Consider the following 12,744-nt stretch of genomic DNA (forward strand, 5'->3'; position numbering starts at 1 on the left):
AAAATACAAAATACGGAAGACAAAAAAATACAAAATACAGAAGACAAAAAAAATACTAAATACAAAAAAATTCCAAAATACTAAATACAGAAAACAACAAAAATACAAAATACAAAAAAATTCAAAAAATACAAAATACCGAAGACAAAAAAAATACAAAATAATTCCAAAATACTAAACACAGAAGACAACAAAAATACAAAATACAAAAAAATTTCAAAATACAAAATAGAAACAAATTCAAAAATACAAAATATAGAAGACAAAAAAAAATACAGTATACAATACAAAATAATAAAATACAAAATACTAATAATATTCCATAAAAATATAAATTACTTAATTTTAATAAATTTATTACTCTCTTTTAAATTCTCTCTCAAATATTTCCTTTTTTTTATATTAATGTAAATTCTAATTTTCGGTATAGAACTCGTTTCACAAAAATCTGTAATATTAAAGTATAAAAAAAAAATTGATTACAAAATTGACGTAATTAATAAGCGGGGTGGAAGTCCACAATGTATTGTGAATATATAGAATTACTATGCTAATCATCAAGATTAATGGTCTGTTAATGTCGACACACGTTATTAGGATCCTTGAGTCTTTGAAAGAAAAAAAAAAAAAATTGCAACTCACAAGTTACAATCAAGGATAGCAACTTGTTGAGTATCATTATTACCCATAACGGTGAAGTTGTTCACATGTTCACGGACTAGAATTAGCAAAAGATACTTGTCTTCTTGTTTCGGACCATACTACTCAACGATTTAAATTATACTTTATATTGTAACTAAAAAGCAAATTTTAGATATACATATTATAGAAACGGGATCTTGAATATGATTTTAAATCAGAAAAAAATTATTTTCTTTTTCTTAGTTTCTACTTTTATTATGATAATCAAAAATATTTATAACAATTAAATAGAAAACTAATATTATTATTTTCATAATTAGGTTACTGTCTAAATTTCTTGGGAATAAGAACTTTTATTCTTTTGTCATTTGAATCACTAACTTTCACTCATTAGTTACAAATGCCAGCGATGTAGATTTTAATAGTTCTTTTTCTGAATTGAAGAATAAAATTCTTTTTAAATTGTATTATTTTCTGAAAATTGTATTTTTCTATTCTATTTTTTATTCTAGATTTTTTTATTTTCTGAATTTAAAAATTTAAATCTGAATTGTTAAGAGTAAATTTAATTTTTTTTAAATATTTTGAAGTTTGCACTTCCTTGGATTTTTAAAATGTGCTTGAGGCAAAAGAAAAATGAGACACGATTGACTTCCGGCAAGTGTCTTTCCGGTGTAAATGCACTCTAATGTCTAGCTCTCTATCTAGGTCTAGGATCTTTCTTACATACAAATACAAACATGAGACGACACTCTTCATTTTCAATGCCAACTTCCTTTGTTTGACACTGATTAAATGAGTTTTTAAATCAATTATTTTAAAAAAAAGACAAATTATCATACACTTCGATTTTATATAGTATCAAGAGAAAGTTAAAAGAGAATTTCTTTTTAATTTAATAATTATCATATAGAAAAAAGTTCAAATTTTACTGCTTCGATTTTTTTTGTTTGAATCAAAAAAATATTATTTAAATTTTTAATACATTTACAAAATTATTAGAAAAAAGTAATTCTTTTCTGAATATCGATAATGTCGATGACGTTCGATGATGTAAACATTGTTGTGAATTATAAAGCGTGAGAAATCGATGGGGTCGTCCAGTGAGACAGCAAATGTCTTTTTTTTATATATAATAAATATAAATATCCTGGTAACATTGTGAACATTCCATTAAAGCAAATCGTGCTAATAATAAAATGCGTAATAAGACATAAGTGTTACTCTACTAGTCACTAAAGTATTTTCATATTTTTGCATCTTAATTCGCATATTATATTATCTTTTGCTGACTCGACGTTCACCTTCAGTTCAACGACTCCAAGTGTCGACGTTCTCCACTTTCATGACATTTATTCCTCGAGCCTTTTGAATAAAACTTAATTTGATTCTTCTGAAAATTCTATTATATATATATTCACAAATTGATATTATCTAATTTTATAATTTAAAATTGAATTTAATTTATTTGAAAAATTGTCATATACAATATTTAATTTTCATTTCAAATAAAAACCGAAATAAAATAAAAAAAAAAAATTAATATTGTAATTAAATTTAAAATTGAGAGAAATTTTTGAGTGCAGAAATTTGATATGCACACCCACAATGTATATATGGCTTTTGCGATAGGTGAAAGTGAGTTGGACACTTGAAGAATTTCTCACGTCGAAAGAAATTCAGCCGTTTTTCTGAGCAATTCGCTCTATTTATATTTTATACGATCGTGCGGGAGTTTGTGGAACGCATTTTATTGACTTGCGGTAAATTGCGATTATGTAAAATGGGAATTACATTTTTTTTTTTTTTTTGCTACTATATTATCAGGGAAAAATTTAAACATTCTTTTATTCTATTTTTATATCTAATTGTAAAAAAAGTCCTTTCCTAATATAAGAAATCAAAAAATGTTTAAAAATGAAAAAAATCTTACTGGTTTTTAACCTTTTCGGTATTATCATTTATCACATGCATCGATAAATGGAAACGAAAAGTGAAACTTTATACATGACTAGTAACCTTTATTGAGAAATGTATTTGTAACTGCATGATCTTTGTATTAGTTTATTTGCTATCATTTTCTCTCTCTCCTGTCACTAAACATTCTCTTTTTCTCACCTGTGATCTTATTTTATTATATTTTTTTACTAAAAAATATTTTTTTTTTTTTTCAGGAACATTAAGACAATCTTATTTGTCTCGAAGTCAAAGCGATCGTATGTCTTCAAAATCGGATATTTCTGCTGGTGACATCAATTTTGTTGATACAATGCGTTTAAGTCTCAGCAAAAAATCAAAAGATACAACTTTAACCAATAATTCTAATGAAATTAAAGAGGAAGAATTAATAAAAGAAATTTCTAAAAACAAATCTCCGGAAAGTATAATATTAAAAAAATCTCATGAAATTCTAAATGAAGATACAATTGAAAATCAATTAATAAAAAATTCCAATAATTTAATAGAAAATTCAATACATTTTCGAAAAATGCGACCAACGAATTGGTCACCACCGCCTATTAAATCAAAGCATATTAATAGAGATCTTATTAAAACTACAATTTCTCCAGATGTGAAGAGAAATAAATCTGAAGAAATATCATCAACAATTTTAGATAATAAAAAAGCAATTGATAAAGAAAAAATAGAAATTAATTCATCATTGGAAAATAATATTTGTAAAATAAATGTGAATACAAAACTTTCACCTCTTGTTCATCGATTACAAGTTGGTTCAAATATTCCCATTGGTTCAAGAAGAACATCAATTTTAATAAATGGAGAACAAAATGTCAATAATACAGGTAATAAGGTAACAATAAGCGTTGGCGGTGAAGACAGTGTTTGTAATCCCACTGTGATATCAGTGAATTCTGATAATTTGCCAAAAATTCAAAATTCAGCAGAAAATCGAACTCTTGTTATTTTAGAAAATTATAAATCAAATATTGTTATTGAATCAAATTCAATGGAAAAAAAGAAGAAAAATAATGATTCTTTTGTAGAAAAATGTAAAGATGGAAAAAATCATAATATTGAATCACTTGATGAGACAATTTGTAAAACAGAAACTAAAACAGATTTTAATTCAACAAGATGGTCGAGTCTTTCGAAAGAATCATTAATATCTAAACTTTTGGAAGATTCATTGAGAAAAGCACGTGAAAATGGTGAAATACTTGATGAAAGTAGCGGTGAGGCAATATTAAAAATTCTCAAACAAAGTCTATTAAAAACTAAAGAATACGAAAGTTCTGAATCAACTCTTGAATCCGATACAAATTATCGATCATCTAGTCTAAATTCAGATAATCATTTTATATCATCAAATCTTTTTATAGAGGAAAATCCCTATGAAATAATAAAGGAGCCAATTTATGAAGAAATTCCTGATGAACCACCACCATTACCAATGAGTCCACCACCAACTGAAGATTATTTAAAAGATCGTATTTATTTTGGCGATGAATATAAAGAAAATTATTATAAAAAAAATAATCAATTTCTTGGTTTTTATTTATCAGACGATATGTTTAAAAAATCAATAACAAATGAATCGTATCTTTCTAAAAGTTCAGATGATTATTTTAAAAAATCTTCAACTTCATCATCACCAGACGAAGAAAATTTAACGACGAAATTTGAACTTTTTAATTTTCTTATGAATTCCAAAGATCATAATGTACCAATGGAGGAGGATGAGGATGAAGAGGAGGAAGATGAAGAAGATGAGGAAGATACAGAGAGGGATTTAGAAGCTCTTTATGAACAAAAAGAAACAAGTCTCGGTGATCTTAGTTCAAAGAGTTCGCAAATATCGAATGTTTCAGATAGCAGCGAGGAATGTAATATTATTCTAACTAGTTCTCCAGAGACATTAAAAGTAATTTTTTTTATAAATTAATATTTATTACAAAAAAATATGAATTAAAATATTAAATTGAATTTTTTTTTCTAGGCAAGAAGCGTGGATATTGAAAGAACAGACAGTGGTGTGGGTTCAGAAAGTAGTCAAGCGAGCAGCACTCGTGGAATTGGTTGCAGAAGATGGAGAACAGGAAATACTTCCTCGGGACCAGGAAGTATTATTACTTGTCTTCCTCAAATTGCTTCAGATAATATTAAATTTTGCGAAGACTGTGAACAACGCATCGATCCACATATAATAGACAAGTAATTTTTTTTTTCCTTTTCATAACAAAAATTTGATTTAGAAGAATATTTATATTTTTTTGTAAATTATTTTAAAGTAATTTTTTTTTTTCCTTTTCATAGCAAAAATTTGTTTGAGAAGAATATTTATATTTTTTTTTTGTAAATTATTTTAAAGAATAAATTTCAAAATCTGAAACTAATTTCTTTTTTTTTAATCAAATTTCAGCAACGCCGTTTATGCATCTTTCGTATGCAGAAAGTGTTTGAAGAAGCGTGCTGAACGAAAAGAGATAATCACCGAAATTGTTGAGACGGAGCAAAAATATGGTAGAGACTTACAAATAATTCTTGAGGAATTTCATCGACCAATGTTAAGCGCTGGTCTTCTCACACCAGAACAATTATCAGCTATTTTTTTAAATGTCGAAGAACTTTTGGAACATAATTTGGTTCTTGCTGAAAAACTTAAGGATGCTGTTGAATTTGCTCAAGTATGAAAAAATTAGTTTTAATATTTTTAAAATAATAATAAAATTAAAAGTTAATTAAAATTTACAATTATATTTTTTTCAAATAGGAATCCGAAGATGAAGATTTAATAACTGTTGATGTGGGTAAACTTTTTTTGGAATCGGAAAGAATGCTTCATGCTTTTGAGAATTATTGTACGCGTCAAGGAAGTGCCAGTTTACTTTTACAGAGTTTGGAAAAGGAAAAGGAACTTCTTAGAATATTTCTTAAAGTTTCACAAATGGAAAATACAGTTTTGAGAAGAATGAATCTTAATTCGTTTCTCATGGTAAATATTTTGAAAATTTCATTTCATTTAATTTAATATTTAATTTAATATTTAATTTTCCATTTTTCTTTTTTTTTAAGGTTCCGGTACAAAGGGTAACTAAATATCCACTTTTATTGGCTCGACTTTTGAAAGCGACTCCTTCGGTTCGTTTGGACACACAGGAGTCAAGAAAGAGATTAAAACAGGCTCAAACAAATATTGAACTTCATTTAGAACACATGAATGCTGTAAGTAAATTTAATTATCTATTTTTTAAACGAATCTTAATTGGAATAGTTTTTTCTTTTATTTTAATTTCTTTTAGGAAGCCAAAGATGTGACATCAACAAAACTCTGGCGTAGGATATCGATAATTCAGGGAAGACGATATATTGGAGAACAAGATATGGTAAACATAAAATTAAGAAAAGTAAGTAATTTACTAAAATTTTTCTCTAACTGGCTTAAATATCATATATTATTCTAATTATAATTAAAAAAAATAGATGGCTGTTGAAGTTTTGGAATGGGCCCACGAAGAAGCGAGATTTGTTTTGGAAGGTCGACTTCTCATCGCTCAACCCACAGATAATAATTGGAGACGTGGAAGAACAGTAAAACTTGCTCCTGTCACTGCAATGTTGGTCACCAATGGAAAAGTAAAAAAAAAACTATTAATTTTATCAAAAATCAATAATGGCTGAGAATATTATTTTTTTTTCTCATTAATTTTGCAGCCAAACACAGAATTTTTAGACTTTTCTGACGATTCTATCTTTCCAAAGCAAACTGGAATAAAGGAAGCTACTCTTCTTCTCGTTAAAGAAAAAATTGGACGATATTCATTACTTCGGGTAAAAATTATTTTGATGTTATTAATAATGATTTTTTTTTTAATACATAATAAATAATTTTTTTTTTTACAGGAACCATTATATTTGGACAAATGTATAGTTTGCTGTGAGGCAGATCTTGAAGATTATTTTGAAATTCAGGAACTTTCGTCTAAAGAAACTTTCATTTTTAAGGTTTTTGGTCTTTTTTTTAATTTAGATAGAATTTTTTTAAATTGAAAAGTCAGCTAATTAATATTATTTAAAGGGCGAAGATGGAACGAGAACGAAGAGATGGTGCAGAGCACTGCAGGCCTATGCACAATCACTTGGCGCTTGGCGTCGTCGTCGTGGAGCTTTACCGAACATTATGATATGCGGTGTATCTAGAAGCTAGACTAGAATTTTTTCTTAAAATATTATTATTTTACTAAAAAAACTAAAAGAATCCTTTTTTTTTCTTTTAAATTTCAATTATTCAAATTGAAAATTTTCTTGTTTGTGGCTTTTATAAACACACCAATTATAGTGCGTTGAAGAAACTGAGTTTCCTACGTAACTGTAAAAAAAATGGCGATTTAATTAAACGAATAATTTTTTTTTTTTTTTTAAAGAACCTAATATATTTTTATAAACTTAAGTCTATTTAAAAAATAATTTTATTTTTGTCGCAAAATTATGTGTAGCTGTGATATTGACCGGTGTATTGGGGTTTTGCAATTAATTTCTGTGAATTTGAAAATTTCAAATTACATAGGCATTTTTTGAAAACTGTGTTAATTTATATGTACATGTGCGTGCATTTATATTATGTCGAAAAAAAAACCGATTTATAATCTGAATAAGACATATGATTGTACATTGTACTATAATTTTTATTTAAAACTTAAGCCATTTTTGTATATATATATATCTATATTCTATATGTATGTTATATTTACATGCACACATTTAATTTTAGGTAAATAAAAAGTGTGTCACGCATTATGATTCACTACAGTAAAAGTAAAAAAAAAAAATTTACATTAATTTCCCCTGTTTTTAAAACATTTTATACAAAAATTTATTTTTAATATTTTGTGTTTAGTCATCTTTTATTAAAAAAAAAAATTGATCTTTAATATTCGAAAAATTAATAAACAATATAAATTTAATTTTTAATATGAAAATTTCGTTATTTACAAATGTGATTTTTTTAAAGATAATTTGCAATTTAAGAGACGGCTACTTCTTTTACTTGTACATCTTCTATCAATTTTGATGATAATAATTTAGGTGATGCTCTAAATTCGTAGTTAACAATTTCTGGATGTTTTTCACAGAGATATTTATAAGCAGTACATAATTTATTTATATCTTCTACTGAATGATAAGTTGAAATCAAATTTGGATCTAAGTCACACAATCCGAACATCATTAAAGATAATTGTTTTCGCAATTCAATTGGAAATAGAGTTCTGAAAAGTAAAAAAAATCTATTATTTTAAATTCATTAAAAAAAAATACAATAAATTTAATAAATTAAAACGTACGAAATACACTTTATATTGTATTTTTGTCGATAACAAAATACGTGACGTGTTATTTTTTCAAATAATTTAAAATTATGTTTTGTCCGTGGTTTAATTAAAGGTGTAAATGTAACTACTCCCACATCAACTTCAGGTTTTGGTACAAATGCATTACCTGAAATTGAAATAATAATTCTTAAAATTATATTATTTATTTATTATTTAATGATTTCTGATATTTACCAGGAATAATACATTTCAATTTTGGTTCCGTCCAAGCTTGAGCCATAACGGACAATCGACATCGTTGAAATTCCGTTTCTTCAGCAACCAAACGTTCAGCAACTTCCTTTTGAAATGTTAATGTCATTCTTGTTCTTCCCATTGTCCAAGGACCTCTTTTTTCTGATATTTCATGAAGCCATTTAATAATAAGAGGCGTTGAAATATTAAATGGCAAATTTCCAATTAAATTAATATCAGGACAATCATCATTCCAATTTTTTTTCATCTCCTCGGGAAACATTTTTTCCATATTTACTTTTAAAATATCATCATAAATTATATCCATTTTACCATTAACTGTTGCAAATGATTCTTCCAACATTCCTAAAAATGGCTTAAATCTTTTATCTTTTTCAATAACAATAATTTTTTCTGGCATTTTTCTTAAAATTGCTCTTGTTATTCCACCAGGACCCGGTCCAATTTCAACAATATGCGATGATTTTACTTTTCCAGCATTTTTCACAATTTTTGCAATCATTCTTTCATCCATTAAAAAATTTTGCGAAAGTTGTTTTACTGCATTTAAACGATATAATTTAACTAAATCACGTACAGTTGGAAGTGGAGGTAATCTTAAAGTTGTCATTTTGTATTCTTAGAAAAAAAAAAAAAAATCCAAAACACAATATAATTAAATCAATACTATTGATAACAACTAAATATGAATTAAAGTTTCTTTTTCTCTCCAATGAGACACAAATATCAAAAAGTTACTAAAATTATGAAGTAACACTTGCTATCTAATTAAAAAAAATATTATCCAACAGTTATTTTCTCAGGTTCATTGAAATCATCTAAAAATTCTTCCTGCTTCATTGATTTAATAGTGTAGATATAAATTCCTCCTGCAAGCGCTGCAAGAGAAAGTGCCGTAAAAATATTCTTTTTTTGTACAATTTTCACACGTGCAACTCTTTTTCTATTAATCTCTTCAATTCTTTTTATATTAATCAAATCCGTAGGTGTCAGCTTTCGATCTGTTTTTATGTTCACCTTTTGCAAATTGTCAGTCATATTGATGAATCTTAAAATATATTTAAATTATATCTAGATTAACCAATTTTAATTAAAATTCAGTAAAATTTTTATTATTGTTTTAAAATATTTGCTTTTTTTTTACTGCGTATTTAAATATAAAAATATTGACACTGCACTCAAGTATTTTTAAAAAATAAAATGTTTATAACATACACAGAATCATGAAAATTAATAAAATCAAATTTAAACCGAATAAATAATAGTTAATTAATATTAACTAATTATTAAATTAAATTTCTTTTTAATTTTTAAAAAAAGTTTATAGGTTAAGTTTTTTTTTTTGGTTAAACCAATTATAACGACGTGATAACGACGAAACAAAGACTATAAAAAAAGAATAACATAACCTTTCTTAATTTAAAAATTAACTTTTTTTTTAATGTAATATAAATAAAAATAATGATAAATTTACCTTATTATTTAGCAAAAATATTAATTTTTAACCTCAGGATCCACACTGGAAATGCATATTAATGCGCGTGCGTTCAAAAATCAGCTGTTATTGATTGCAGAATTTCCACGTGGAATATTTTTGCATTACATATTAAATTATTTTTTATGTATTAAAAAATATCCACAAATGACTAATAATAACATTATAACATTATTAATTACAATTAATAATAAAATTCTAAATTGATAACTTTCAAAGAGGTTATTGCATCAACAACTATTTTCTAATTGGTCAATTTTTGGTCAAATTCGATATTTCTGGACTATTTCTAACCAATTGCATTTAGTTGTCTTTGTTTACATGTAGCAGACGACATTTTTTTTCTAAACAAAATTGATTATATAATTTATTTTAATATAATTATAAATCAATAACAGTTTATTTTACACATATCGAAGAATATTATTAATATATTCATTAATATATTAATTAATAATGAATGTCTAAACAATGATAAATTATATATCCATATAAAGCAGACGAAAAAAAAATAGCGGGAATCAAAGCAGAATTTCCGGCATTTCCCGCGCCTGTTGTGTGATATCTTTTGTTGTCTTGCATTTGCGTTTTGATCTCTCGTAGAGTGTGTTTCTAGTTGAATTAGCGAAAACAAGAATTATAAACAAATTTTTTATTATTTATATTATCTTTCCGAATATTAAAAAAAATCATCATGCCAGTTAGTACATCAAGTGTTTTGAAATTCGCAAAATTGTCTGACAAGGCATTTACTCCTGTAAAAGGAAACGCTTATGCCGCTGGTTATGATTTAAAAAGGTGAGTTTTTTTATTGTTAATTATTAATTAAAGAAATGTATTTTATTTTTTTTTTAGTTTCTTTTTGATAAATGTAAATTTATAACTAAATATAACCTTAAAAAAATTATTCTAACCACGTGTTAAGAATCACGTGTTCGTTTTCTTCTCTAGATTTTTATTATTAATATTTTATTATTATTATTAATTAATTATTAATTATTATTAATTATTATTTGTAGTGCGTACGAATATGTAATTCCTGCAAAGGGAAAAGAACTAGTTAAAACAGATTTGCAAATCGCTGTTCCTGAAGGAACTTACGGCCGAGTTGCTCCTCGTTCTGGACTTGCATGGAAAAATCACGTGGACGTTGGCGCTGGAGTTATTGATCAAGACTACAGGTAAAATGTCTATAATTTATTATAAATTAAAAAGAAAATATAATTTACTGTGTAATTTTTTTTTTTTAGAGGTAATGTAGGAGTCGTTATATTTAATCACGGTGATCAAGAATTAAAAGTTCAACCCGGTGATCGTGTGGCGCAATTAATTTGCGAAAAAATTGAATATCCAATACTTGAGGAATTAAATTCACTAGATAATACCGAGAGAGGCGAAGGTGGTTTTGGTTCAACTGGTATGAAAGAAATTGTTAAGAATTAATATTTTTCCAACGTCTTCTATTATGAACAGTATTTATTTTTTTTTTGTTATTAAGACAAGCGTCGTAAATTTTTGATAATTTTTCAATGAAGCTCAATTGTTTTATTTAATTTAAAAGTTATTGTCTGACATTTTGTTATAAACAAACTACCAGTTATTTTTTTATAAAATTTAATTTTTTAATAAACGAGTTTAGTGTAAAAAGGGAAAATTTCAAATTTGATTTGTAATTTTTTTTATTGTTACGTCTCATTGAGGAATAAATTCACTCTTTTTTTTATAATATTTACAGTTAGTTACACATATTTACAGTTAGATTATTTTTAACAATTAATTAATTAATTTATTGAAGGATCTATATTTTAGATTTTGGTGTTGAATGAATGAAATCAGATGGTTTCTTTATGAGATTTTGAATTGTTTTGAATTCGGAATGTTTTGCGTCAACCATAAGTTTAAAAATAACATTCTCTGATGTTGTTATTTGACATCCAAATTGTTTCATTCTCTGTTTTAAATAGATTTTTTTTTAATATTTAATTTTTGATAAAAAGAATATTAAATTGAATGAAAGAAAACTTACTTCTAAGGCTAAAGTCATATCTTCGACGGTTCGTGATGAGCAACAATCTGCAACAGTGTGAACTTCAAATCCATTTTTTTTGAGATCAATGGCTGTATTTTCAACACAAACATGTGCTTCAATGCCAATTAATATAATTGATTCTGGAGGTTCGCCACAACAAAGTGTTGAAAGTTCTTGTTGAACCTAGAGGAAAATAATTTATTTTGCTAAATATAAAATTAATATATTATATTTTTATTAATTTTTAATTCAAATTTTATTACATACCTCTGGAGTATACATACTGAATTGTGTTTTTGCAAAAGGACCTTTTGCACCCGTTACATCTAATTGTGAAACAATTTTTCCAAGAGCTTTTGGATTTTGTTCTGTTACTAGCATTGGAATTTTCAAAATTTTTAAAGCATCTACCTAATTAAAAATGAAATCAATAATTTTGTAGATGATTTCAAAAAAAAAAGGACAAAATATACTAAATTAATAAATTACCAGTTTCGATGAATTAGATACCATTTTATCAAATTGAAAAATTGCTTTTGAAAATCTTTCTTGAACATCGCATATAAATAATGCTGTTTTTCCTGGTTTTAAAACAGCTTTTGCTGCATTGATGGCCATTTTATTTTATTAATATTATATAACAGTAAGTATAAATTTCCGTTGATAATAAATTTAATAAATATTTAACTTTACTAAATAATGTAGATCATTTAAATCAATAAAATATTAAACATGATCAAAGTTCACATTAAAAACAGGGTTGGATTAATACAAAAGAAATTTGTGAATCTGTAACTCGCGTATGTTTAAATTTTACCGCGAGAAATTTAAAAACATGTACTAATTAAAAAGAATAATAATTTCTAAATTGTTTCTAAATTTCTAAATTTTTCAAATTACATTAAAAACGGCAAATAGATAGACATTTAATTTTTTTTTTTCTATTGAATTTATTTTAACTGATAATTTTATTGTTCAAACTTTTTCCATATTTTCTAAAATTTGTTTTTCAATAATTTTTAAATTCTATTTTT

The 12,744-nt window shown here is 25.6% G+C and overlaps 5 protein-coding genes across 6 annotated transcripts in view; 2 read left to right on the plus strand and 3 right to left on the minus strand.

Annotated features, from left to right (window-relative positions):
- LOC127286156 (uncharacterized) overlaps positions 1 to 7,270 on the plus strand; it is a 56,394-nt gene extending 49,124 nt beyond the window's left edge. The window contains exons 5-14 of one of the 2 annotated variants that reach the window (XM_051312584.1): positions 2,817 to 4,525; positions 4,601 to 4,815; positions 5,024 to 5,288; positions 5,375 to 5,596; positions 5,677 to 5,826; positions 5,904 to 6,008; positions 6,085 to 6,237; positions 6,364 to 6,432; positions 6,505 to 6,606; positions 6,680 to 7,270. In XM_051312584.1, the coding sequence (XP_051168541.1) occupies positions 2,817 to 4,525; positions 4,601 to 4,815; positions 5,024 to 5,288; positions 5,375 to 5,596; positions 5,677 to 5,826; positions 5,904 to 6,008; positions 6,085 to 6,237; positions 6,364 to 6,432; positions 6,505 to 6,606; positions 6,680 to 6,808 (3,119 nt within the window). In that variant the 3' untranslated portion in view covers positions 6,809 to 7,270. Of the gene's footprint in view, positions 1 to 2,816; positions 4,526 to 4,600; positions 4,816 to 5,023; positions 5,289 to 5,374; positions 5,597 to 5,676; positions 5,827 to 5,903; positions 6,009 to 6,084; positions 6,238 to 6,315; positions 6,433 to 6,504; positions 6,607 to 6,679 lie in introns of both variants that reach the window. The other variant, XM_051312520.1, reaches the window with a different exon arrangement.
- Positions 7,271 to 7,543: 273 nt separating this feature from the next.
- Positions 7,544 to 8,796, minus strand: LOC127288273 (mitochondrial dimethyladenosine transferase 1). The gene is made up of 3 exons (XM_051315673.1): positions 8,166 to 8,796; positions 7,944 to 8,097; positions 7,544 to 7,868 (listed from the first exon to the last, which is right to left on the minus strand). Exons 1-3 carry the CDS (start codon positions 8,794 to 8,796, stop codon positions 7,625 to 7,627), a joined length of 1,029 nt encoding a protein of 342 aa, XP_051171630.1. The 3' UTR covers positions 7,544 to 7,624.
- A 13-nt stretch (positions 8,797 to 8,809) lies between these two features.
- Positions 8,810 to 9,920, minus strand: LOC127289147 (cytochrome c oxidase assembly factor 3, mitochondrial). The gene is made up of 2 exons (XM_051316967.1): positions 9,661 to 9,920; positions 8,810 to 9,234 (listed from the first exon to the last, which is right to left on the minus strand). The coding sequence occupies exon 2, from the start codon at positions 9,222 to 9,224 to the stop codon at positions 8,967 to 8,969; it is 258 nt and encodes an 85-aa protein (XP_051172924.1). The 5' UTR covers positions 9,225 to 9,234; positions 9,661 to 9,920; the 3' UTR covers positions 8,810 to 8,966.
- A 288-nt stretch (positions 9,921 to 10,208) lies between these two features.
- Positions 10,209 to 11,335, plus strand: LOC127288972 (deoxyuridine 5'-triphosphate nucleotidohydrolase). Its single transcript, XM_051316734.1, has 3 exons — positions 10,209 to 10,479; positions 10,701 to 10,862; positions 10,932 to 11,335. The coding sequence occupies exons 1-3, from the start codon at positions 10,376 to 10,378 to the stop codon at positions 11,122 to 11,124; spliced, it is 459 nt and encodes a 152-aa protein (XP_051172691.1). The 5' UTR covers positions 10,209 to 10,375; the 3' UTR covers positions 11,125 to 11,335.
- A 7-nt stretch (positions 11,336 to 11,342) lies between these two features.
- LOC127288743 (isochorismatase domain-containing protein 1-like) lies at positions 11,343 to 12,483 on the minus strand. The gene is made up of 4 exons (XM_051316405.1): positions 12,200 to 12,483; positions 11,978 to 12,121; positions 11,708 to 11,893; positions 11,343 to 11,632 (listed from the first exon to the last, which is right to left on the minus strand). The coding sequence occupies exons 1-4, from the start codon at positions 12,326 to 12,328 to the stop codon at positions 11,480 to 11,482; spliced, it is 612 nt and encodes a 203-aa protein (XP_051172362.1). The 5' UTR covers positions 12,329 to 12,483; the 3' UTR covers positions 11,343 to 11,479.
- Between the last annotated feature and the right edge of the window lie 261 nt (positions 12,484 to 12,744).

The sequence above is a fragment of the Leptopilina boulardi genome, unplaced genomic scaffold (assembly GCF_019393585.1).
Source record: "Leptopilina boulardi isolate dan_hultmark-lab unplaced genomic scaffold, ZJU_Lbou_2.1 LbouV2_1, whole genome shotgun sequence".
Taxonomy (NCBI): Eukaryota; Metazoa; Arthropoda; class Insecta; order Hymenoptera; family Figitidae; genus Leptopilina; species Leptopilina boulardi.

Coding starts and splice junctions, on each gene's coding strand:
- LOC127289147 (XM_051316967.1), bottom strand. CDS start 9,224: ATGACTGACAATTTGCAAAAGGTGAACATAAAAACAGATCGAAAGCTG.
- LOC127288273 (XM_051315673.1), bottom strand. CDS start 8,796: ATGACAACTTTAAGATTACCTCCACTTCCAACTGTACGTGATTTAGTT. Junction 8,098..8,165: donor ATTGAAATGTATTATTCCTG/GTAAATATCAGA, acceptor TTTCAATTTCAG/GTAATGCATTTGTACCAAAA. Junction 7,869..7,943: donor TACAATATAAAGTGTATTTC/GTACGTTTTAAT, acceptor TTTACTTTTCAG/AACTCTATTTCCAATTGAAT.
- LOC127288743 (XM_051316405.1), bottom strand. CDS start 12,328: ATGGCCATCAATGCAGCAAAAGCTGTTTTAAAACCAGGAAAAACAGCA. Junction 12,122..12,199: donor TATCTAATTCATCGAAACTG/GTAATTTATTAA, acceptor ATTTTTAATTAG/GTAGATGCTTTAAAAATTTT. Junction 11,894..11,977: donor TCAGTATGTATACTCCAGAG/GTATGTAATAAA, acceptor ATTTTCCTCTAG/GTTCAACAAGAACTTTCAAC.
- LOC127288972 (XM_051316734.1), top strand. CDS start 10,376: ATGCCAGTTAGTACATCAAGTGTTTTGAAATTCGCAAAATTGTCTGAC. Junction 10,480..10,700: donor GCTGGTTATGATTTAAAAAG/GTGAGTTTTTTT, acceptor TATTATTTGTAG/TGCGTACGAATATGTAATTC. Junction 10,863..10,931: donor GTTATTGATCAAGACTACAG/GTAAAATGTCTA, acceptor TTTTTTTTTTAG/AGGTAATGTAGGAGTCGTTA.